This window comes from Nicotiana tabacum, chromosome 6, assembly GCF_000715075.1.
Source record: "Nicotiana tabacum cultivar K326 chromosome 6, ASM71507v2, whole genome shotgun sequence".
NCBI classification, from domain to species: domain Eukaryota; kingdom Viridiplantae; phylum Streptophyta; class Magnoliopsida; order Solanales; family Solanaceae; genus Nicotiana; species Nicotiana tabacum.
In genome coordinates, this window is record NC_134085.1 from 56,449,774 (window position 1) to 56,477,082 (window position 27,309).

The 27,309-nt window shown below is 39.7% G+C and overlaps 1 protein-coding gene across 1 annotated transcript; it reads right to left on the reverse strand.

Annotated features, from left to right (window-relative positions):
- Positions 1-11,838: 11,838 nt before the first annotated feature.
- LOC107828595 (DEAD-box ATP-dependent RNA helicase 3, chloroplastic) lies at positions 11,839-19,479 on the reverse strand. The gene is made up of 10 exons (XM_016655944.2): positions 18,941-19,479; positions 17,496-17,632; positions 17,002-17,413; positions 16,630-16,728; positions 16,263-16,487; positions 14,529-14,906; positions 13,347-13,490; positions 13,110-13,205; positions 12,715-12,980; positions 11,839-12,446 (listed from the first exon to the last, which is right to left on the reverse strand). Exons 1-10 carry the CDS (start codon positions 19,331-19,333, stop codon positions 12,371-12,373), a joined length of 2,226 nt encoding a protein of 741 aa, XP_016511430.1. The 5' UTR covers positions 19,334-19,479; the 3' UTR covers positions 11,839-12,370.
- Positions 19,480-27,309: the final 7,830 nt, after the last annotated feature.

Here is a 27,309-nt window from a genome sequence, read left to right on the forward strand (position 1 = left end):
ACCAGCCCAGTTCTTGGCATCATTTTCGCGGTCCATTTTTCGGGCCGCCTACTTGTTCTGTGGTCCTTTCTGCGACCGCAGACTTGAGTTCGGAGGGTCCATTTTTCTATTTTTATAACCCGACCCCATTTTGATAAATAGCCTTTGGGTCTCATTTTGAAGCGAACGTCTGATGCTTTTAGAGAGAAGTAAGAGTATTTTAGAGAGAGAAGGAGAATATCTAGCATTCTAATAATCCATTCTTGCACCAATCTTCAAGAATCATGGAAGCCACTCACTAGACCACCATCCATCTGGGTAAGTTCTTGTCATACATCATCCATGCAAGTTTGTTTAGGGTCTAAGTAGATTGTGGAGTTAGAGATAGGCCATGCATGTGCCCCTAGGCGGTAGAATGTGAGGTTTTTGAACTATTTTGGGTAGTATCTTTTTGAAATTTGTTGGAGTAGGAAGGAATTACCATTGTAGAGCTTTGTAGTTAATTCTGCACACTAGGTGTTTTACAAATTTCCTAAGAGAGTTACACCATGAAAAATCTTCTAATTATTAAACAATTTCTCTATCTTCCTATAGATTATTATTTCTAGAAGTGTTGGGATATTGTAGTAACTTAAGGAAAGCTTAAACAAGGTATGTTGGCTAAACTTCTCTTTTAAAATCAATTTACATGATGTTCCCCTAAGTTTCAAGTGTGATTGGCACAAGTTCCTAATTCCCATGTTCCGAGTTGTTCCTAATAATTCTGAGTATCCCAAGTAAGTGTTGAGTTGAAAGATGCCTATGCTCAAAACGTGTCACAATTGTTCCTATCCTATTATGACCTCTACGAGAATATGTTCAAGTATGGTTTATGTATTAAAATGTCATGACTTCAATTAGTGTTTCAAATGAATGTATATTATGCTTAACTTGGAAAGAAACCCAATGTGCTTTAGACTCATATAGCTTATATATATATATATATATATATATATATATATATATATATATGTGTGTGTGTGTGTGTGTGTGTGTGTGTGTGTGTGTAAAATCCCTATTTTTAAATGCCTTTATTATTGATAAACTAAGACAATGTTTGGAAGTGAAAGAAGTGAGAGTGAGATATAAGATGTGGTCATGGTTGTTGTAACTAGTGCATTTGATTTGAATTCATGTTTCAGTCATAAATCACCATGCTCTCTTTTATGAATATTTCTCATGTGATTTGAGTCCTTACCTATTCATGAGTTAAAATTGTGTGTTGCCCATTTGGGAAAGAGTATTTCGAGATTAAGTGGTGTATCACTTGTTTATGATTTTAACTCGTGCTTCAAATGCTAGTCATTTCGCTTCATTCTTTGGGAAGAATCTGTTGTGCTTAAAACCTTCACTACTAATGAACCTAAAGTTGTGATTTTCGAAATATTCTATGTATTGATGTTTATGATGATGATCCTTGAAAGTAAAGAAATGAAAGTATTAAATATGAAATATGGCCGATTTGCCGAGAATGATATTACAATTGTGGCCAATATTGCCAATTAAATGGAAAGATATGTGAGAGATTATGAAATAAGCTATAAATCCTTTAAATAATAAATGTTTTGGGAGTATCGTTTAGTCACTGAGGAAGGGTAGGTTGAAGTAACCTAACCCCAAAACTACATGTGCCGGTGTAGGAGTGAGTGAGGGGTAAAATCCCCGTGTGAGGTGATGAGAGTTTTTCCCTCAATATGGGATAAGATTGATGTGTTGAGATAATTTTTCCTTAAATGGGATGAGATTATTTCTAGCGGGGTGTGAGGTGACGTCGACCCACAAGGCATTGTGGTGAGACGGCTTAGCCGATCGAGCTGAGATCGGACTCCGTGCTAAAAGCACATTGGTGTTGTGAGTGGACATCGCGGGGTCAGACGGCTTAGACGATCGAGCTGAGATCGGACTCCATGCTAAAAGCACGATGGTATTGTAAGTGTACGACTCGGGGTAAGATGGCTTAGCAGATTGGGCTGAGATCGGACTCCGTGCTAAAAGCACAGTGGTGTATTGGTACTAAAGACTTCCCAACTTAAAAATGATGTAATTTACTTGAAATCTATCTTTCTCCTAACTTAGTACTCTGATATTGTTTGAGGTTCTCATTGATTCCACGTTTTCTTTTCTCATTTTACTGTTGCTCGTTCTATTAAGAGGGTGTTTAGTCTTACATACTAGTACTATTCCATATGTATTAACGTCCCTTTTGTCGGGGGCGTTACATATTCAATGGATGCAGGTGGTTCCTCAGCGGGCAGCCTTGATCCTTGTTAGTAGTTACTCTCTACTCAGCAAGTTTTGGTGAGCCCTACTCTGTTCTGGGCTTTATGTCATTTGACGTTGTATTTTGTGCTTTGAGGTATAGCCGGGACCTTATCGCCGACACTTCCATACTACTCTTCTATTATACTTAGAGGCTTCATAGACAAGTTGTGGTTGGTATTTGATGTTAGGAATAAACTAGAAGTGTTAGTATTTAGCAAACATATTTTTCATCATATCTATAAACTTGTAATACTTTGAAAAATCATAAATGAATTTCCTTTGAGTAATGGAAAAAGAATGTGGAACACTTGACTCTTCTCATATCTATCACTTGTACTGATTCTTATATTATTAATGGGCAAGGTTGGGTGGAAGACATCTAGCATGCTTGCTTAACCGGGGTATCTCAGTTGATTGAGCGCCGATCGCGCTCCCCGAGGTCGGGGTGTGACATGTAATCGACAAAGCACCGATAAGGAATCTATTAGACATGGCACCAAAACATCCTAGGATACTCTTAAACCTTAGACTCCAATACAAAGTTGTTACGCCTCGACCTTAGGGGGTTAGACACGGCACCAATGCCCTATATTTGTTCGGATAAGCCAGTCACTCTCTAGCCTTGATGAAATGAACTCAACATCCAGACTCTCTTCTTTATTCGAGTGAACCAACTTACCATGACAAAAGGAACATTATAATGCATGAGTAAAAGGAAGTTAAATGATTTCTGAAACTTTTAATAACTTGAAAAATTGTCATTTGATAAAATAATAATTATTCAAACATGCCATATGAGACCTCAATCGAAATGACAAAAACATAAATCTTGCTTCAAATCAAAGAAAGAAGGTCTATTTTCCCACGTAGTTCGTCGGTCAAACCAACGATTCTCTTCTCAAAATAATAGAGAGAGTCTTTTTCTATAGACCTGCTGCCGCAAAAGCTTTTTCTGCTGCTTCTTCACCTGCGGATTAAGCTGTAGAAGGCAAGCAAGCAAACCTTAACATGGCTCATTGTGTCTATGGAGCCTCTATGACATTACGAATTAAAATAATATTGTTGGCAGGGCTCCGATAATAACCAAAAAGATGTAATTGTCCCAATAAAACAGAAAATTGCCCCATGCATGAGATGGGAGGAATAAGGGAGCGGCTAATGAGTCCCCAGTTCGTCTGGAGCATCAAAATCTGAATCCATAAACAAATGTAGTGCCCTCGGCAAGAAGGAACGTAAGTACATGGAGAAGAGCACTCGTGTGAATGGCAAGCTCCCCTGCATAGCATTGGGGACATCAATACAGAGGGGACATGGGAAAGACAATATGCACCGTTTCTTTCTCATAAACATACAGAAACTAACACTTCAAATAACTTGATCTTGAGGTGGGACTTCATTAGTTACCAACATAACATACAGAAACTAACACTTCAAATAACTTGATCTTGAGGTGGGACTTCATTAGTTACCAACATAACCGTCGCCACCATGTGTACCTCATAGTGCTTCGTACTTTGGCCCATAACGGACTAAACGTCTCACCACAATATCGTATGGAATGATATTACTTTCTAAAAAAAATGCCATCCCCTATCAAGGGAGACTTATCTTATCGTCCCGAACCAACGATCCAGCCATAGCACTACACCAGCACGTGTAGCTATGGGTATTCAGTACTTTTGGCCTATAACTTCTCGATTATTTAAAAAGAATCCTAAAAATATATTTTTTTCATTTTGTTATTTTCGTCACCCTTGGCCAAAAATTATTTCTTTTATGGTTTGGCTCAACGGCCATAAGACATATTCATAAAAAGCTTTAAGATTCATTTTGATTACACATGGAAGCTTAAAAACATATTTATCAATATTCATTAAAGCTAAAACTTATAACAAGGAAACAAGGCACTTGAAAAATTAACTAATCATGAGAGCACATTTTAAAACATGAACCGAATAAAAGAAAGACTCCATGAGAGGATTTTATCTCAATACACCTTGGGTGCTCAAGGTACCTAGTCCCTTGAGTTCAAATCAATGTCATGAGATCTTACTCACTTTGGTTCAAGAACCCTAGCTTAGATCTCGGTTGAGATTCTTGAATCTAGGGATGAAATCTTATATTGTGTTCATAAATGGTATTAGAATAACATTAAATGGTGATAGACATTATAAATACCAAATTTGGTGAGTATTTATGAGAGAGATGTTCCTCCTTCTCTCTAGAAATTTCTCCGTAGTGAAAATATTTTTGTTTCTCTCTCTTTATGTCCTATAATTGTCTTTATATAGTGACATGGGGTTTCATGTAAGGTTTAATCTTGATACATGTAGGATATTCCAGTCAGTCAAACAGTCGAAAGAAGCTCCGGATAATCGTGGAATGTGTCTAGATTCTCCCCTTATGGTGTAGATGAGGCATCCTTCAGACGTTCTCTCTTATTCAAACTCGTCTTTGGGTATTTACCGGTCTATATAGAATTTAGGATGTCTCGAGGTTGTACATCTCCCTAGAACATTCAATTACTGTTAAATAATAAAATAAAAATAAAAAAAGCAAAAGCAAATACATAAAAGAATAACCATAAAAATTTATACTAATATGAAAAATACCAAGAATCAACCAATTGATACTTATTGCTCATCACCGATAATGGCGCCAACATTTGACAAGTGAAAATATAAAATTTAAGTTCTTTTTCGTAAATTCTAAAACAAGAATTTAAAGTGATCTAAAGTGCAAAACTAAAATTGAAGAGTTTTACCATAGGAACAAGACAGTTATCTTGAGTTGAGATGATTAATTTATACTTTGTTCCTTGAGTTAATATTTTTTCTTGAATATAAATATTGATTATTTCTCTACAATGTTATTCTCAAAACCAATTAAATTAAGTCTTCTCTCGAATAACTTTAGTCTGACGATTATAATAATGCATTAAGAGTTCAACAGGTGTATGGTCATTAAGTGACGAATGTTAGGATATTGAAACTTCTCATGAATATCCCAACGCATAAACTTTCATAACCAATTCTTCTCTCGAATAAATGGGTTATAGAATATTAATCCTATAATATATTCTTTTCTCAGATAAATAAAATACAAGAATCATTTCAAGCTCATAATCGACTTTATTACTTTTCTTGAATATAATAAAGTCAATCTCGAAGGATAGACAGTCATTCATACACAACAAATTTTAATTCAAGAAACTAAAGCCTAAACAAAATCATCATCAAGCACCTCTAGAAAATTACTCCACGAAGGCGTACATGTTAAAAATACTAGAAAAGAGAAGAAGAGAAAGTATTACAATCAATTTCTCAATCCAAACTTTCGTATTGAATTGATTCATTGATAGAAACTCTCAAAATCCTTGGGTTGCCACACTTTAGCCGTCTTCTTCTCTTCTCTAGGTCCAAAGTGCTTTTAAAATTATTTTTTCATATATTTATACTATGCAAAAAATAATCTTTGACCAAAATACCCTTCATAAACCGAAAGAGGACTGCACATGCCCGAACATAGCCTAGCACGGCATGTTGTATGGCGCACCGCATGCCATGTTAACATGGATCTTCAGAGGGTTATATTTATTGCCAATCTAGCCCGAAATTGTTGTGGCACCCCGTGCCATATGGTGCATCGTACGTTGTTATAGGCCCTTTTTTTGGCTTATTACTTTTTCGTCAATTTCTCTCCTTCACACTTGGTTCTCGACCCTCGAACTAAATCCATTTGATTGTTTTGGACTTCTACTCAAACTTTGAAGCTCCATTTTATCAGTTTTAACTATAAATTAGTTTTTATGCTCGGAATCAAGTCCTACATAATAAAAACAATCCAATTAGTCGCTATCCATGTAAAATTTCCCTTAATTCACTAACAATTAGCATTAAAAAGGACCAAGAATATCCATAAATAATTGACTCATCAGATAATCGGCTCGGTCTCCTAGCTTACCCATGTGGCAAGTCTTTAGAAATCGCTGGCAGTACATATATACATAATATCAAGCAATACAAGTATAAATATAATATACAAATAAAACATCAGAATCTAAGATTATAAATACAAATAATAAAAATAATCATGATGTTGATATAGACTAAAGAACTATTAAAGCTATTATTAGGTCATGATTATGCTCACTCAAGCTCAAGCCCATCTATGGAGTCATAAGTAGTCTGATCAAGCTCAACCCTCTATCTATGGAGCCATGAGTCATCTTTGAAACTCAACTTGTTGTCTATATATAAGGACATACATCATGCCCAAGCTGTGTATAATGTTGACTATGTGATAATACATGCTAAACAACTTAACAAGTATAACAAGGAAGTAAAAATATATATTGAAAGATGGTTGAGCGACAAAGTATTCTAAATAGCTAAACTAGTATCACAACTAGGGCTGTGCACGGATCGGATCGGATCGGATTTAGCATATTTCGGATTCGAATTTCGGATTTCGGATTCTAGAAAATGCAATCCGAATTCAATCCGAATTATATCGGATCGGATCGAATTTTAAAGTTTGGATCGGATCAGATCGGATATCGGATCGTATTATTATGCCTCAAAGTTAAACTAATATGTATATTTTCTTTGTAAAAGAGGCAATACATTAAAAAAAATTCATGTTTATGCAATTATGAGAGTACTATGGTGCCAATATAACTAAATCTAGCAATTGTAAAGGTAATAACTTGGAGGTTGATGTAAATTAAAGTGTAGTATTTATACATGTCCTAATAATTTCGGATTTCGGATTGGATTGGATTAAAATATACCAATCCGAAATCCGATTCGAAATCCGAAATTTTAATAAACATAATCCGAAATCCAAAATTCAAAATTGAATGGATCGGTTCGGATTTCGGATATCCGATCCGAATGAACAGCCCTAATCACAACATGCCAAGAAACTGCTAGAATTATTAAATATTATAATAACATATGCTAGGATCCCCCATAATCTACTTTAGATACTTCAAAACTAGATAATCTAGATCATACTTGCCACACACATGAACTAGATAGCTTGCATATATACAAACAACATATATAGAATACCACTAATGAAAAGCAAGTAACCCAAGAATTAAAGCCTCACTTGCCTTAAAATGGCAAACTTTTACTTCAAACCTTCACTTGAAACACCAAATTGTAACGACTCGGCTGGTCGTTTTATGAGTTACCGCTCCGTTTCCCTCATTTATACTTCTTATTTCCTTGTTCAGCTGTATTTTGTGTTATCGGGTTGGTTGGCTCGGGTTCGGAGAGGTTTTGGTAAGGTTTGAGACACTTAGTCTCTTTTGAGTAAGCTTAAGTTGGAAAAGTCAATCATATGTTGACTTATGTGTTAAAGGGCTCGGATGTGAGTTCTGATGGTTCGGATAGCTTCGGGAGGTGATTTGAGACTTAGGAGCATGATCGGAATGTGTTTTGGAGGTATGGAGTAGATTTAGGCTTGAATTGGCGAAATTGAAATTTTGGCATTTTCCGGTTGATAGGTGAGATTTTGATATAAGGGTCGGAATGGAATTCTGGAAGTTGCAGTAGGTCCATTATGTCATTTGAGATGTGTGTGAAAAATTTCAGGTCATTCGGACATGGTTTGGTAGACTTTCTAATCGAAAGAGAAATATAGAAGATTTTGGAATTCTTAGGCTTGAATCTAATGCAAATTTGGTGTTTTGATGTTGTTTTGAGTGTTCCGAAGGTTTGAGCAAGTTTAAATGATGTTGTGGTATATTTTGGCATGTTTGGTTGAGGTCCCTAGGGCCTCGGGTGAGTTTTGATGGTTAAACGAACCATTTCAAGTTGGATAAAGTTGTAGAAATTCTGTTGTTGATGTTGTAGACAGTTGGCCTTCGCGTTCGCGAGTGGGCCCTCGCGTTCGCGAAGAGTTAGCACGTGAGGCTGAAGGTTTGGCTTTTGCGTTCGCGAGGGGGGTCTCGCATTCGCGAAGGGCTGGGGTCATTGAGCTACGCATTCGCGAGAGGGGAGCCGAGTTCGCGATGGGTTGTGGAGATGAGCCTTCGCATTCGCGATAGGGAGCCGCGTTCGCAAAGAAGGAAAATGTTGTCAGCATCAGGTTGTGCTTCGCGAACGCGTGGCTTTGACCGCATTCGCGAAGAAGGATTGAATGACTGGGCATAATGTTTTAAAAGTTCATTTCCACGATTTTTAGCCTAAGTTTCTCCATTTTTGGGCGATTTTGAAGCTTTTTGAAGAGGATTGAAGAGGGAATCAAGGGGTAACATTTGGAGGTAAGATTTATGGACTTAATACTCAATCCTAATGTGATTTCTACTTAATTAATCATGGAAATTGTTGAATTTAAGCCTAAGTATTGAAGAACTAGGGCTTGTAATTGGAGACCTAGAATTTGGGATTTGAGGGGTCGTTTGTTGTTGGATTTTGGTGCTTTTGATATGAATGAACTCGAGGAGTGATAAGAAGTCTATTGATGTAAGTTTTATCGAATTCCGAGACGTGGTCCCGGGGGTCGGATTTGGCCAATATCGGGATTTGTGTTGTAATTTGATTTCTTTCGAATGGGATTTGTTCCCTTAGCATATTTTGATGGTTTTGCACTGATTTTGGTTAGATTTGGAGCATCCGGAGGCCGATTCGAGAGGCAAAGGCATCGCGGGCTAGAGTTTGGACCGGATAGAGGTGAGTAATGATTGTAAATGTTGTCCTGAGGGTATGAAACCCCAGATTCACATCGTTATGCTACTTTGAGGTGACGCACATGTTAGATGACGAGCGTGGGGTCGTGCACTGTTGGGGATTGTGACTTAGTCCATCTCGAATGACTGTTTTACTGCGTATTTGATTGAAAAACTGTTACTATCATCATGTTTTGGGCTGAAAGCCATATTTGGGCCGCGTGCCAACTATTTGGACTCTTAGGGGATTTTTACTGCTATTTCCTCACTATTTTGATTTTATATCTGTACTCAGTTATGCTATATTATACTATTTTCATAACTTAGCCATGTTTACTCTGTTTTAACACTTTAAATGATATTTTGGGCTGAGCATCATATTTTACTGTGCCCGAGTGGCTTTTAAAGATTTATGACTGAGTAGGGCCTGTGTTGTGAGGATTATTATGGGATCGGGCTACACGTCGCATCAGTGTTGTTCTGATTATGATTATGAGGCCGAGGGCCTGAGTTGTACGTCACAAGGTGGCTTGATATGAGGCCAAGAGCCTATTGATTATGCCACGAGATGGCTTGATATTGCGTTTGGGTCGTAAGGGGCCTCTCATGGAGTCTATACACCCCCAGTGAGCGCGGGTACCCATTTTGATATGTGATATAGCCCGAGGGGCTGGTGTTGTTCCATGTTATTGCCCGAGGGGTTGATTCTGTTGACATTGTGCCCGAGGGGCGGATTTTATGTGTTTATCTTTTCTTACTGCTTTTCATTTACTTGTTTAACTGTTAAAAAAGTGTTTTAAAGAAGCTTATACTAAACTAAGGTGTTTTTATAAGATTTTACTGTTTATTGCATTTTTATTGGTTTTACACTGTCTCTTTATAGCATGTTGTTGTGTTTTACGTGATTTCTTATCGCTCAATCTTCATTTATTGTTATTACTCACTAAGTTGGAGTACTCACTTTACTCCATGCACCTTGTGTGCAGATTCAGGTGCTTCAGGCCCTGCTAGTGAGGGTTGATTGCTCCCAACATGCTCTCCAATGACCTTAATCTATTGGCCCATAGCCTCAGGAGTCCAGATATGTGCTTAGGTTTCTATTCTAAGTCCATTTACATACTCAAATCAATATTTAGTACTTCTAGGCTATCTTCAAAGTTTCACAAAATCCAACTTAACTTCATGCTTCTAGGTAAAATCTGATAGATTCATGATATAATCAAAAATTCGAGCTAGAATCACGTACTCTCATATTGTAGATGTTAATCTTGCCAAAAAAAACCCCTCAAAATTGAGCTTTCAAGTCTCTAAAATGGTAGACAATGAGCCAAAATTATGAAACAGGGCTATTTATAGAAGTTTGGGATTTTTCCTTGAGGAAAAATGGTATAAAATGCATCAGAATTATAAAATTAGCATGCGTCGCATGCCTAGGTCCACTTGGCCTCATGCGCGATTAAAAATTTAGATTGACTTCACATGAGTATATCTCCTACTACTATATAACGAATTTGGAGGTGATTCAAAACAAAAATTGTAGCCCTTTCATTCTACTATTTGACGGTTCAAAGCATTTGTCATTTGATACAAAATTTTGTGCTTGTTTTATTGAAGGGTAGCAGTATAGCCACTACATGGGTATGTGTGCGCGATGCACACTCATGTCTTGGTCTCTGTAATTTTTGGTAACTTCTCCAATTACTCCCTGACTGACCCTGAACCTCACTCAAGCCTCCAAGAACATTTTCAAAAATCTTGATATGTCCAATCACATTATATTGGCCTATATAAGGTCTCGAAACATGAAGCGAAGCGCAAATACTCAAATCAAACGCTAAGGTCAACATAAAGAATCCTAAAAACTCTAATTTACACGCAATGGCGCCGAAACACCACCGAATCTCTCGAGTTCCAAATCAATCATTCTGCGAGGCCCAAAATATCATATGAACCTACTGAAAGTCTTATAATATATGCAACAACACAAATACTCAAAAAGGGGTAGGGTTGTTACATGGTGTTACTTTAGAGTTCTAATATTAAAGTTTTGAGTTTTAGATTTTTTATTTATTTTAACCTACAACAAGTGAACTTTTGTGTTTGAGGGTGTTTCAAGAGTCTTTGAAATAGCTTTAAACTTTAAATATTCTTGATACTTCTTTCTTCCTATGTGACTAAAAAAAGATGAGATTTTTGTTGGATTCGAGTGTCTCAAAGTCATTGAAATTAGTTAAAAGTATTGAACTTTAGAATCTTGATACTTGAGGGGTAACACAATAAATCATTCATTGGTATTGAAGAAAGAGCGAGAAACATAAGCCGGTTGTAAGAAGGCAGAAGAAATTTCAAAATGAAATATTTTTATTATTCTCTTAATTTATTGAGTTGTCGTTCTCTATTTAAGCAGAGTTCGAGGAATATTGAATAGAAAGAAACAATCTTTTGAAATTTTGCCGAGAATTGAGAGAAGAAAATAGAGATTTGTACGCATGAAGAAGGGAGCAAATATTTTTTCCTTGGGTAACGGTAGGATTGAGGGAGAAAAGGAAAGAAGGAAGATAAAATGTAATACCAAAAATGGTAGTAGGAAAGAAAGTAAAAAGGTAAAAAGAAAAAAAGAAAAAAAAATCATGTATTCATCATTACATAATTGGCTTTTCATGCACATACTTAAAAAAGTATATATCATATCTCAACTAAATGTATAAAAAAATCATATATAAATACATATAAGGTGTTGTTTATAACTCCACGAAGCGCATCAAATTCCCTAGTTAATATTATAAAGAAAATTACATTTTACCTCTTTGATGGTCTACTTTTCAAGGGTCATTGCAGGATGAAAATGTCAGTTGATCAATGCTGGGAAAGGAGATTGATTTTTAACAAAATGAGAGATGAAAATGATTTTCACTCATGCAGAAATAGAGGTTATTTAGTTCACTACCACAAGTACTAGTCCTACTACAATGCATCTTGCTTACAATATCAGAGCGCATCAACGTGCCAGCTCTTAGCCTGGGCAGCGTAGGTTTGGACTGTGTTGGGGTAATTGAATTGGGCCTGACTTCCATTTATATTTCGGCCCCATCCGAGTTCTTTTCATTTTTTCACAACTCTTTTCTTTTTCTTGAACGGAGTACCAAAAATACATAAGTTTGAAATATAGAAAATAAATCGATATGGCAAAAAATTCAACCGTCAGGAGGGCCATGTGAAGCTTTGAGGAGATGGTGCTGGAGGGAACAATCTAGGATCTTGCAGTTGGTCTGATGATATGCTGCTTCAGCATTATACTCCCATCTTTTTCACCTTCAGTGCTGGCTTTGTCAGGAAATAGGTCAGCATAAGATGTTCAGGGATGACAGGAATTGTCACCCGGCAGGCAGGATGATGACGCAACCTACAGAACTAATAGTCCCTTTTGTTAGGGCATTCAGATGCTCGGTGACCACTGCGTCCACAACTGAAACATGCACCACCAAATCTGTAATAGAAACCAAAATGTTATCATGTTAGATCAAGTTTCATGGATGATGAAACTGTCAGCAATTGACAATGTAATGCTGATAATCCTTTCCTTCATACAATAATTCCAGCAAAAACTGTTTTTTTTTATCTGGATTAATTCCCAGGACTAAGCTGACGATGCAATTCAAAAGAGGCAGTTGATGCAAGAAATAAAAAGAAATAAGATATATAATAGAAATAAAAAATCAAATCAAATTGTACGCACACACATATGAGAAACAAACCTGTCTCTGCTTCCTCCAGATGAAGGCCTGCTAGTGCGCCTATCACCACCAATGAGCCAATCACTTCCTCCTCTTCTTGTTCGGCCACCTCGCGGCCTAAAGTCATTACCCCAATTATCATCATCATTGTCAGAGAATCGACCACTAGACAAACCCCGGGAATTTCTGCCTCTACGGTCCCTTAAACCTCCTCGTGCCCCCCGACTATTGCTTGAAAACTTCCCATAGAAATCACTAGCTGGCCCATCATCTTGTAAAGCAGGTAACTGCAAGACACAGGATAGCAAAGATTACATCTTATCCTATCTCAGATTTAACAGTTAACAGCAAAGAAAAGTGTGTGCAGGATAAATCACATATACAAGTACCATAGTAAGAATCAAATTTAAGTTAACCTTAGTAATCTTGGAAATAGTATTTCCAGGTGGTAACTCCTGATTTAGTAGATCTGCTGCAATCTCCTCAGGAAGATCAAACACAGCCCCCTGAACCTGATATCAAAATACGTCAAATGGTTCTGGTTAGAGCAAAGACACTGAGAAGAGGATCAGAAGAAGAGACATCACATCTCCCTAGAGGCATCAGCAATGTGGAATATCAAGTAAAACTCATTAGCAAATTGGGTTACATACCCTTTCATCTGCAATTACGTGAATTTTGCCAACTTCATCAGCAGCGGGTGGATAAACATCAGCGAGGAAACCAGTAACCGATCTTGCCGACAGGAATCCTCTGGAATTTACAGAATCACGTGTCAGCTGCAATGTTGTCCACCCCTGCAGTGGAAATATGCTTGCTGATCACAAAATATGCAATGGGAGTTTTTTTTAAACGGAGGCATAAAAAAAAATTAAAAAACGGATCAAACTCCCCAGGTCATGCTTACTTAGATAGCAATTTTTGAGACCTCAACAAAAAGGAAGGGGGGAGGAGAGGGGGGGCAATTTGAAGATTAAAAAATTAAAAGCAGCATACATGATCTAGTTGGCACTGCTATCACAAATCAACTACGTAAGACTTTTGGGCAGTTGAATAGGTCAATTACATGGCGCATTTGCAGAGGCGGATCTAGGATTTCTAGTACATGGGTGCACTACTAAAAAAATGAGGAAAAATACATTAAATGGGAATTGATCCATGTCCCTCTTAGTAAATAAATCAACCTTCAACTAAGTGCACCATTAATCCTACTTGATGCATGGGTGCCACCAGTTAATATTATACCAATTGTATAAAATATGTACGTGCATAAAATATCTAATTTTGCGGAGAAACCATGGGTTCACGTGCCCCATAATTTCCCTATAAATTCGCCCCTGCGCATTTGCAGGCCATAGAACATAGCCAACTAACAAGGCCTGCCAAGTGGGCTTGCAGCAGTTACAACATTTTTGCACCACAATGAGGATATCATATGCAATTACCATGACAGCCCATGAGGGGGTTGGGACAAGGGAACACTGCCAAAACAGCTGATGAAAAGAGATTGGAGCAATATATATGCTGGAGGTGAGTGTCATCCATTCAGCACCTCACTTGCCCATTCAATTAGCCATTACAACTTACATGCAGAAGAAGCCATTCAGTCGGTAGCATAATGGATGGAGAAAGGAGGGAAAAAGGAAGTACGATCGGAACTTTTTAAGTGCTGATTAGCTCAATATGGGAGGCAGCCATTAAGATTTATCAATACACAAAAATACCTAATATGGGAGGCAACCATTAAGATCTATCAATACACATAAATACCTCATTAACGGAGGCAACCATTAAGCTTTATCAATCAACATAAATATCTCAATAGCTAGTCATACCTGCTCATGAGTTATTAGAGATCGAGAAGATGGCGGTTTGGAAAACCCACCCAAAAGAGCAAGTGCAGCAGCAAGGGCATTTACTCCTTGTTGCTCCATCAACTGTTGCGCAGTTGGAGTGAAATACTCAACAGATTCGGGATGAACACCATTAAGTGTAGCCACCACATGCTCAGCTGATGACTCCAAAACCTCTTTAACAGATGGAGGACTAACGAACTCAAATTTGCACCCAACATCACGTTCGAGAGATCTGACAGTTCGCCTTTGATTACCTGTGTACATCAGAATAGCATTGCCTTCTTTTCCAGCACGTCCTGTTCGACCAGAGCGATGAACAAAAGTCTCTGGATCATTGGGCAGTTCGTAATGGATTACCTAAATAAAAAAGTGGATATCCAAAGGGTTATTACTGTTAACTGATGCCCATATACAGAGCTTAGAATCACAGAAAATACAATGACCAAATAAATGCACTAAGTAGCACTTTTCAAGCAGAACAGATTCAAACAGTTAATTGCGGTCAGTAGCAAAAGATGGAGTATACAACAACAACAACTAAAAAAAACAGTTTAATCCCACAAGTGGGGTCTTGGGAGGGTAGTGTGTACGCAGACCTTATCCCTACTGGTAAAGGTAGAGAGGTTGTTTCCGGTAGAAGTAGCCAACACTTTCTTATCAATTAAACCCATAGTTGATTCAACCATAATGACAGAATCATCATGCATTGGTCAACTATATTGCAATTTTTCATTATTACACTGTTTCTATAATGATATAAGACCCTATAAATCTGATATTTCTCTCTATGTCTGTTTGGTCTTTTCAAATAATATTCCAAAACGGGTCTTTTTTAAACCCTACTCTCAAAACTGAAAATTACTATTAAAAGAATGGAGTCAAGTTGGAGAATCACAAGTTTAGATTACCCAGTAAAGGTTGAAATCTTACAAGAGGAAAAGATTTGATGCACTAGTTGATGGTTGGAGAGTGATGCAAGCTGTGAAGTTCTTTAGCGGAAGGAAAAGAGAACGTGAATTTGAGAGAGAGAGAAAAAACGTGTATTTTTAAGGTCTGAATGCCGTCAAGACTCTGTCACAGATATGAATCATTCAGACCCATTAAGAGATGTTAAAAAGTAAAAAATGAATGCAATTAATGGGCTGAGATCTGAACCATTCAGATTTAGACACCCATTAAGTGCAAACAAATGAGGCCCTTCTCCAAGATGTGCTTCAGAAGTCAGAAGGAAAAACATGAAATTTTTCGCAAGAAGAGGAAGCAGGGGGATGAGAACAAGGAAAAGAAGAATGAAAGAAGCAGAACAACAAGTTTGACTTTATCATACCAATGAAATACAATAACATTAGTGGTATGATTGATCACGGCCATTTTTCCTCCACATTGTCACCAGTATACTATATACAGCTTTAGGCTATTATGCAAACAGTCAAAACATGCAACAACCTATTAAGCAATAGATATGACAAAGTTTATTGTTTCATTTAATCCATGAAAGAGGTGTTACAAATGCACGCTTTCTAACAAAGACTATGGATTCTGGTATTTGCAGTTCACACTCCCAGCTATAAAATGTCATAAGAATTCCAATTTATAAACTCCTGAAATCTCAATTTTCTGATCACATAAACCGCACCATAAATAACAGAAGATAAAAACAATACATTCCAGTAGTTAAGGGGGATATATGTACATACAGCCATATGAACTTACTAAGTCAACATTCGGTATATCAAGACCACGAGATGCAACGTCAGTCGCAACTAGCACTGTGAATTTTCCTTGCCTAAACCCATTTAGAGTTCTTTCCCTCTGATGTTGAGAAATGTCGCCATGCAGTGCCTCAGAAGAAATGCTGTTTGATAATGCCATTGAGACCTCATCAGCATCTCGCTTTGTCTGTGTGAAAACAATTGTCTTTCCACCCTTTGCATAAACCTGAGAAATTGTTTAAAGCAAAACGTTGAGGCTCTGAGTGCTTGAGTACTATTGACGATTTATTTCGCACAATGATTGAGAACTGACACTCTGAAATCTGCATCAGTGAAAGAAAGCTAAGAAAATAGCTGTTAATACATACCGTAACAAGATCACTGAGTATGGTTCGTTTTGATGTTGCTGTAGTTAATAGAGCATAAAGCTTGATCCCCTCTGCCAGCTTTTCCTCTTGATCACCAACCTAAATGAGTAATTGAAATGAACGGAAGGGAACAACAGGTAAGACAACCACAGGGAAGAAAAGAAATTATATGTTTTCTTTTTAAATCTATATCAAAACCAAATATCCATAACTTCTTAGGAAAAGTAAAGAAATATAGTGAACATTTGCAATTCTAATCAGAAAACAACAACAATTTGCTATTAAAAAAGAACCAAGAGATCATTCAGGGGCACATCGCAATACTGCATATATCAAGATGATAAATAACGCTGAGAAAGAACAAAGGCTTACCAAGTCAATTGTCAAGGGATTGTTCAAATACTTCCTAGCCAGTTTCTTTACCCAGCCAGGCATGGTGGCCGAGAAAAGCATGCTCTGCCTCTGTGATGGAAGTTTTTCCAAAATAACTTCCACATCTTCCTCAAATCCAACTGCGAGCATTTGATCAGCCTCGTCGAGGACCAAATATTCCACCTCCCCCAGTTTCAAGGTGTTATTGTTTATTAGGTCAATAAGTCTACCTGGAGTTCCAACAACAACATCAACCCCACGGGTCAGTGCATTTTGCTGTGTAGCATAAGAAACACCTCCATATATGCAGACAGTGTTCAAGTATGGTGCCGACTCTTTCATTTCCTTCTCTACTTGCTTGGCTAACTCTCGAGTAGGTGCAAGTACCAGAATTTTGGGAAGCCGCCCACGCCTATAAGTTAAAAGAGCAAATAATCATACTTGTCAATAACTAGAATAACAAAAACTCTAACCACCATGCTAAAAACCTTTACCTCAGAGTATTTCTCATTTCTTCATCTCCACTAAGCTTTTTCAATACTGGAATACCAAAGGCAAGTGTCTTCCCTGTTCCTGTCTTTGCACGAGCAATTATATCCTGGCCTTCCAGTGCCGGCACTAGAACAGCTCTCTACATAGTAAGGACACATGATTTAGGTTAATCTATCTATATTTGCAGTAAAAAGGCTTACTTCGCCCACCTTTCGAAATTACAAGCTAACATTTAAAAGCGAGTTTTTAGCCAAAATTGTCCCTTATCTATGGGAGTATGTCTATTTTGTCCCTTAAATATACCATGAGCATCTTTAATCCCTTAAGTTTGATAAACTGGAGCATCTTTGGTTTGACTAACAAAAAGGGGTTTAAAAACTAACAGTGCCACCATCAGCTATCCCAGACGGTTTGGATGGGATTGGACATTGGATCAAACTTTGTCAAGACTTTCAGTGATGCCTTGGAGACTATTTAAACAGTGATCTGGATTGGACCAATGGGGGTGTTTGAATTTGACAAGTTTTCTGCTAGAACAGAGGTACCAATTTCCAATCTTTCATTCGTATTTGTTTACCACCTACTGAGCTTTATATTTTATTTTTTGATAACCGTAGCATCCGGGTCAGCTTGCATGCACCGCAACTAATTCCACGGGATACATGCTACCTCCCACCCGCAACAGGTACCAGGTAACTCAAGCTTGGACAAATGGGAAGCAATCACCTAGTGCCTTTTGTGTCCGCTGACCTGCTGAGCTTTATATAGAAAGCAAAAGTGAATACAACTAGTTTACGTGGCTTTTTAAAAGAAAAGGAAGATGAATAAGCGGGTTTGACACATCACTAAGTGCATTAACTTAGTATTTACTTATTATTCTAATCTTTTGGTGAGGGAGCAGTGTTAATGTTTGCGTATGTTGTTAGTGTTTTCCTTCAATTCTGATTATGTTGCTTCGGTAACTGAAGAGTAAAGAGAAAAGCATGTTAATGTAGTGATACGCAATTGCAAAGAAGCTTGCAGAACTTAGTGGGAAAGGAGCGACCACTATCATTGCAGGTGAAGAATGTGTTGCAGCTGTTGAACACCAATTATGAACCCTATTCGGTTAGTTGCAAATCTTTTGGTGTTTTACCTGGGACATGGGAAGCGACCATTAGTTTTAAGTTTTAACCCCTTTTTGTCCGTTAGACCAAAATGCTCCACTTTATCAAACGTAAGGGATTAAAGTGCTCGGGATATATTTAAGGGACAAAAATAGACCTAGTCACATAAATAAGGGACAATATTAGCCATCAATTACAAATCCGACCATTAGAATATCAAACAATAATTATAGCAATTATCTATATACTACAAAATGTTTTGACAAAACAGCTGAACAAGAAGAAAATTTGGATTAAAAAATCAACTAAAGATGGGAGTAGAAAGGAAAAAGGAGTGGAACCTGAATAGGGAAAAGATGAGTAATTCCACGTTTCTCAAGAGAGTCAGCAAGTCTCTGAGGTAAACCCAGTTTAGAAATAGCAAGTTCATCCTCAGTTCCTGACTCATCATCATCCTCCACCTCAGACTCAGAATCGTATTCAGGTTCGCTGCTAACATTCAAAGAGTCCTTCCCAAAACCCCCAATTCCCTTGAACGCTTCTTCACTAAGAACAGAAGAATTTGGAGTTACCACAGCAGAAGCCACAAGAGAAGCATGTCTGAGACGAACATTAATAAAATGGGATTTTTCATTGGAGTAAGGAAGGGATAAAAGTGGGGTAGGGATAGGTCTTCGTGAAGGGTTGGTTTGGTATATGGAGGGAACTCCTATAATGGAAGAAGAACAGGCCATGGCTGGCTGAAGGGGATAAGGAGGAGTGAGGGAGGAAGAAGAAGATAGAATGAGGGAGAAAGTGGTGATGATAAGGGTGGAGAGAGCCGTTTATATGTAGAGTTTAGTTTAATATGAATGGTACTGCAATGTTCCACCGAGGACTCTGGATATTTTATTATTTTATCCCCCACTTCGGGGTTTTACTAATAGTGAATGCTTCCATAAACCCGACTGCCTACCCATTCACTTGTTAGTGGGCCGGTTCCGGTCTGGGCTTACTGAATAATTGGATAAATAAAGGATTTTTCACTTGTAACATTACTTATTGGGAATTTACCCGCCCATTAGTACAAAAATTGACCAATTCATAAAATATGGGATTTTTTATTTCTATATACTATTTGAAACTTTATTACTCTTAATGTTTAATTAATTATCCAGTATAAATAAGTTTTGTTGACAAAATATAAACAATCCACCGAGGGATATAGTTACAACTTTTTCCTTTTTTTCTCCTATTTTCTTTCCTTAGGTTTCCACTCATATTTTCTCACAAATCATCTTCTGATTTTTCAAAATCTGCTCGGTCATCTTTATGTACGCATTGTACTATTCATTCTGTCTGGTTTTTCATATACGAAGTTGGTTTCACTGTTTAGGCATATTAATTAAGCTACTTTTGAGATTGTTCACCTCAAGTTTCAATTGTAAGATATGTGTACGTAGCCCAAGTTTTTAAACTTGCAATTTTGCTCTTTCACCTCTTTGTCGCCCTCCCTCTGATTAAACTTTTTTCTCTGTGTGGATTCTTTAAAGAATGGATCATGTGTCTTGATCCTTTCTTTATTGTCACGATCCAAATCTATGGGCCGCAACGAGCACCCGTTACTTTACTTAACCGAATACCAACATAACATATCTTTTTTATTGTACTTTCATTGGCAAATGGGCCAAACGGGCCGTCATGAGCTAACCAGAATAAACATAGGGGAATACTCAATATAGGACGACCTAACCTGATATCAAAACTTATACATGTGATATACGGGCATATAAGGCCAACATGATCATTTGTAAACTCAAAACATAGGTCAGCAAGGCCATACAAGCATTCGTATACATGACATCTATCTACAAGACTCTAAGAGTACACACTTAACACAAAGGTCGGGACAAGGCCCCGCCATACCAAACAATACTCGTCTAAATCATACTGACCAAACAAGCAACTCCGGAGCAAATGGAGCCAACAACATCTTCCGCTGAGCTGATAGCCTACTTGGAGGATTCTCGACCTGTCTATCGGGACCTGCAGGCATGAAACACAGCGTCCCCAAGCAAAAGGGACGTCAGTACGAATAATGTACCGAGTATGTAAGACACATAAATAAATAAGTATATAACAGACATGGAAGAAACATGGAGTACATGACTCAACCTTCAAGTCTAGATAACTTTGTAAATCATGAAATACTTATAGTGTCATACATATGCATATGAATGTCATGTCATGCATAGGTACATGTGTTCATAACATCATCAAGCCTTTGAGGGCATCCCAACATATCATCTCGGCCACTGTGGGCAAAATCATCAACGCATACCAGCTGATTAGGTGGTGGTGCGTATATAACGTCGTAACCTTTTCCCATATATATATATATATATAATATACATATATACGCATATATAATGTCATCTGGTCATGGGTCAATGCACATGTATAAATGCATGAAATGCATATGTATGCAGCGAAATCGGAGGGTCCAATTTCTTGCTATTAGTGCATTTCAGAAGAACATCTCGAGGCCTCGAGGACGCGAAGCTGCGACCGAGTTCCCTCCCTCGAAGCTCACCGAGGCCCGGCCTAAAGGGAATTTCGACCGAGGCTAGAGTAAAAATAAGGAGTTCTTAGGGCACGCGGCTAAGTTTGACAAAGCCGGCCTACCTAGTACCTGTATCAGGGTGTCGCGTCTAGCCGTCCCATCTCCATACCTTTACAATCAATGCATCTTGTACTATGTTTGATTTCCCCTCCTATATAAAGGGGATCCTTACCACTTTGTAAAGGGTTGTTGTTACTCCAACTATTCTATACAAGATAAATAACAACTCTTTCTCTTTTCTCTGTAAACTAATTCACTCGAGATCATCACTTCCATTTATTGCTTTCATACTTGTTCTTCATTTATTGCTTGTTATTGGCCATAAAGAGCCTCATTTAATTATATTCTAATTGTTAGCCCCTTTCCGATTATCCCCGATAGCTCGAGCCCGAGCCCAGGCATCGACCTCGAGGCCCCTCATCGGTCAGTCCGAGGCTAGAATAGCTAACCCCTCGGTTCGATTATTATTCCATTTTAGCTCGCATTTTATCTTTTATCTTCACATATCTAGCATTAACTGCTTAAACAACTAGCATAAAAATAGATCACGTATTTTTAGAGTCTCATCAACAAATTTAATTGTTATTATCATTTTCACGGTAAACAGTTTGGCGCCCACCGTGGGGCTAAAAATAATAGTGATTATTTTCTTGCTGGTTTCGTCACACAATGCAAGTTATCTTTCACACTTTTTCTTGTCCAAGATCTTCGATTTCAGGTCAAAATGTCTGGCTCAGTGAATAGAGTTGAGAATGACAACCTTAAAGACCACGGAGACAACGGTGTGGCTGTTCCAATTATCGGTGCGCCGCCACAGAACCCCGACAACGCGCCTGGACCGATTCCAGCAGACGCGGGTTCGCAAGACGTACAGCAGGCCGGCGAAACCTCACACACCGATAGGAGCATACAACATGGCGACAAATAGGAACCCCAAAAAGCCCTAGCTCGGGAAGAACGGGAAGTTAGCCTTCGTGTTATTTTTGAAATGTTGCAGGCACAACAGTTGGTTGTCGCTCAGCTGCAAAGCCACCCGAGGACTCCCAGCACGGTAGCACCGGATAGATACCTGAGAGATCGAGCAACAACAAATCGATAGCCGATCCTGCCATCGTGAAAATGCTCGAAAACCTCACCAAAAGGATCGAATCGAGCGAAAAAATGATAGCAGCCAATGATAAGAAGGTCGAGACCTACGACTTCAGAGCTAACCAAATCCCGGGCACACCCCCGGTCCTGAAGGGTGTAGATTCGAGGAAGTTCGTACAACGGCCATTCCCAGAGGAAACGGCTCCGAAACCCGTTCCAAAGAAGCTCAGAATGCCAGAACCTCCAAAATACAATCGGACCTCAGATCCCAATGAACATGTCACTACCTATACGTGCGCAGTAAAGGGCAACGACATAAAAGACGACGAGATCGAGTCCGTATTACTGAAGAAGTTCGGGGAAACGCTCTCGAAGGGGGCCATAATGTTGTATCACAACCTAGCTCCCAACTCCATAGATTCATTTGCCATGCTAGCATATTCCTTCATAAAGGCACATGCCGGTGCCATCAAAGTAGCAACAAGGAAGTCCGACGTATTCAAGATTAAGCAGAGGAGAATGAAATGCTGCGAAAATTCGTATCTCGCTTCCAAACGGAACGGATGGAACTACCCCTGGTCTTCGACGACTGGGCGGTGTAGGACTTCACTCAAGTCCTGAACGAATGAAGCTCAATGGCCTCAAGGCAGCTGAAAGAGAATCTGATCGAGTATCCCGCCGTAACCTGGTCGGACGTCCACAACCGATACCAGTCAAAGATCAGGGTCGAGGATGACTAGCTGGGAGCCCCCTCGGGCTTAGTATATCCGAGCAGACTCCTGGTGAAGGAGTCGAAATCAAACAAAGAGAGGTATCAGTCGTACCCCGAAAATAGGAGGAACATCCCGAGACGCAATCTGACTTGCAGTGATCGATTGGTGAGGCAACAAACAGAACCCTCAGGGACTCATCAGCCGAGGCGGATTCGACGAGGACACGGGGCCAACAAGGGCACCTCACCTATCAGAATACAGCTTCAACGTCGATGAATCGGACATCATGTTCACCTTCAGCAAAACCAGGGACACCGAATGGCCCAGGCCTATTCAGTCGGATCCTTCCCAGAAGAACCACAACTTAGTATGTGCGCTTCATAATACACGTGGCCATAAGACCAAAGATTGCCACCAGCTCCGAAATGAAATAGCCAGGCTACTCGATAAAAATCACCGTTGAGGATTTTTTAACAATCGGGCTAAAATCTAGTTCCGAGAAAGAGTGGCGGCCAAGAAAAATAAAGCAAATGAATCATGGCATGTTATCCACATGATATTGGAGGGGCGTCGGCACTCCCCAGGAACCCATGACAAGGAGGACAAAAATATCCATCACCGGAGAAAGACGAACTCGGGGATACGTACCCGAAGATGCCCTCACATTTAGCGAGGAAGACTCTGAGGCCTCACCCCAACCTCGTAACAACACACTGGTAGCTCGACCAACATTATCAGGTCGAGAGTAATAGAGTAGCTCAGACTGCTAGACCAAATCGTGCCCGCCTCTCGAATCCTTAACGGATTTAACACGGCGATCGAAACAACAAAAGGAGAAACCACTCTCCCGGTCGGCGTGGCCGGCACGGCCCAAAATGCCAAAATTCCATGTCATTAAAGGAGACATGAAATACCACGCCTTATCCAGATGACCAAGGATACACTGCATGAGGATGACGCCGTCCACCCTCCACCAAATGATGAAATTTTCGACGAAGTATGGGGTTAAAACCGTCTACGGGGAACAATGCGTGGCAAGGGAAGCGTTTGCGTTACGTAAAGTAGTGCCGACACCAATATCTCCATTCTCAAAAAAGTCAAAGGATAATCGAACTACATCTTCGACTAAGCCCGATTAAACACAGCGGAGGACCGTACCGAGTCCTCACTCCAAACAATAGGGACACGTCAGACCTCGAAACATCACCGGCGCATCCCACGATAAGGTAAGACCACCTCCCTCTTTCATTATTTTGCACTAACCCATATACAGGCGCCCGGTCAGGGCGGTCGAAAGTGCTAACCCAACCCGAAGATCTCAAGGCCTTAACGGCATTCGTTGCACTCTCTTCCTTCGGCCGAGCTTTTGTCCCGAAGAGGGTTCCACCTGCAAGGTTTTTAACGAGGCAATATACACGCTCTACCTAAGGAGGATCCAACAAGCTTACAAGGCTTCTTTCGCAATCAACCCCAAACACTGGAGGGCACCCCTCTTGAGAGATCATCCACTCGGAAGAACCAGGGAAGGACAAAAAAGGTTCCAATAGGAAATGATGTACCAGGCCAAACGGTCAAACGAACCGTGTTCGCATAAGCCGGACTTACGGCAATAAAACAACATGTACTTATGTCAAGAAATCAAAGAATATCTTTCGCTAAAAGCATCTCGTACTCCAAAGAAAAGTCAGCATTTTTGTAGCAAAGATCCCTCCATCGAGGACGCCCCGAAATACTCGGAGACTAGCGTCAATAACTCCGCACCCGCATGGCATCAAGGTTAGAACTCCATACTCATAAGCCCTCAATGAGGCAACACAGAAATCACGAGACATATCCAAAATGGAAGAATGTCCCGAACACTCGGAGACTGGCATCGCAAACTTAGAAAGTGCATGACCCTAGGGTCAGAATCTCCAAAAAACATAAGCCCTCAATGAGGCAATTCCTAGCTCACAAGTAACGGCCTCCGAGCCTAAGGAAACTCGATGACTCGGAGATTGTCGCCCATCACCATTTACTTAAAAATCTGAGGTCGTAAGACCCTAAGCAAGCAGACTCGATCTCAAAAAACTTGTACCAAGTACCAACAAAACTATAAGACCTTAACATGCATGACAAAACTATAAGACCTCAACAGGCTTGAAAAACCTGTAAGACCTCAAGCAAGGCATGAATCATACTTGTACCAAGTATCAACAAAACTGTAAGACCTCAAGCAAGGCGTTAATCATACTTGTACCAAGTATCAACAAAACTGTAAGACCTCAAGCAAGGCATGAATCATACTTGTACCAAGTATCAACAAAACTGTAAGACTTCAACAGGCATGAAAAAACTGTAAGACCTCAACGGCATGAAAAGACTGTAAGACCTCAACAAGCATGAAAACCTGTAAGACCTCGACGACATGGAAATTTTGTAAGACCTTACTACAGGCATAAAACTCGATCCCGAAGTTTAGGCTATATATCGAATTTGTAAGACCCCTAAAATTGCATACCCTCAATATAGATGCCCAAACTACTATACTCGGGACCAAAAATGGCTCCAGCCAAACACAAATGACTACGGTCATACGGTTGTACCAGCCGAATTAACGCGACTCGGGGATGCCCGACTATCGCTACAAAATCATAGGCCATTACTTCAAATATACTTCGAAAAGAACCGGTTAAACAGGCTACCCTCGACAGGCAAAAGAGCTTCGACCATGTCAGCTCCAAATCACAAGGCTTCGAGCTACTCAGCCTACGAGCTAAACCTTCTGAGATGCTCGAACATCGCCGCAAACGACTTGAAATTGAGGTTCTTCCTGAACCGACGATGGGTCAGGCAAAATCATTTCAAAAAATACCTTAACGAGATGAAAACAAAGCCTACATATACCTAAGGGCAAAACATAAGAGCCATTGTCGCCATCCTAACGAGCCTCAGGGCCATACACTAAAAGGTCACATCGACCAAAAGCGTAAGAGCCACTATTGCCAACTTAAAATTTGAAAGTTTGAGGGTCAAAATGAGCTCGAGTCGTAACCCGATTCGGAGACCGGATACAAAATAGTTAACTATACATGCCTAAGGGCAAAATGTAAGAGCCATCGTCACCAGCTTTATGAGCCTCAGGGCCACACACATAAAAGGTCGCTTCGATCCAAGGCATAAGAGCTGTTGTCGCCAGCCCACGCAAACACAGAACTTGAGGGTCAATTGTGCTCGAGTCGAAATCCGACTTGGAGACTGAACCCAAAATAGTTAAAATACAAATGCCCAAAGGCAAGGCGTAAGAGCCATTGTTGCTTGCCCATGTAGACACAAAAGATTGAGGGTCGAATGAGCTCGAGTCGAAGCCCGACTCGGAGACTGAACCCAAAACAGTTGAGCAAAAGCATAAAAGCTCTAACGCCAGCTTACAATAAAGGCCGCATCGACCGAACGCGTAAGAGCCCCCGGGCCTGCCTAATGAGCCCCGGAGCCATGTCGCGAATCTAAGGATTCTCACCAACTCCGAAACTAGTCCACCTAGTCAGAAGCAAAGTAGAAAGGGGTACGTAAGAAATGAAGCTTCAAGTTTTCTTTTATTTACATACATGAAAAAGTGCATTCTCCATCTACAAACGCGCTTTGAAAATATCACATACAAGATGGAAAATTTTACGCCCCGCCCCTGAGGGCTACGGCCTACCAGCCTCATATTCACTCTCCTCAACGTCGGACAGAAGTGACCGAGCATCACGCTCGTCCGCCCTTGCTCGCGCCAACTCTTCCGGGAGAACAAAATCCCTGGCACCGATCTCCTCGAGAACCCTTCTTCGGGATCTGCAATGAGCATATTCTTTGATCTTATCTTCACGGTCGAGGATCCTCTTCAACTCGGCTTGGGCATCGGTAGCATCCTTCAAATGAATCGCCATCTCCTGATCAGCCTTAGCCTGGCTCAGTGCTGCTTCAGCCCGAGCATCAACGATCTTAACCCGGACCTTCGAAAGTTCGGATTCGAGCTTTGTGATAGTATCCGCTTGAACTGAAGTGTTGTCACGAGCTAAGCGGAGTTAAGCCTCAAAGGCAGGAACTTTAGCCAAGGCACCCTTCTCCCCTGAAGCTTGAGCCTGCACCTGAGCTCTTACCTCGCAACAGTCATTCCTAACTCGGTCGGCTTCACCCCTAAGGCGCTCCAGGGCCTCCATCTTTTTCTGCAATTGGGATAGACGAAGAGTTAACCTAAGAAGTTAAAAAAATGAAACACATGCCCGCCCGGAATGAGAATTACCTACTCCATCAAATAACTCTCGTAATTCGAGCTCCGGTA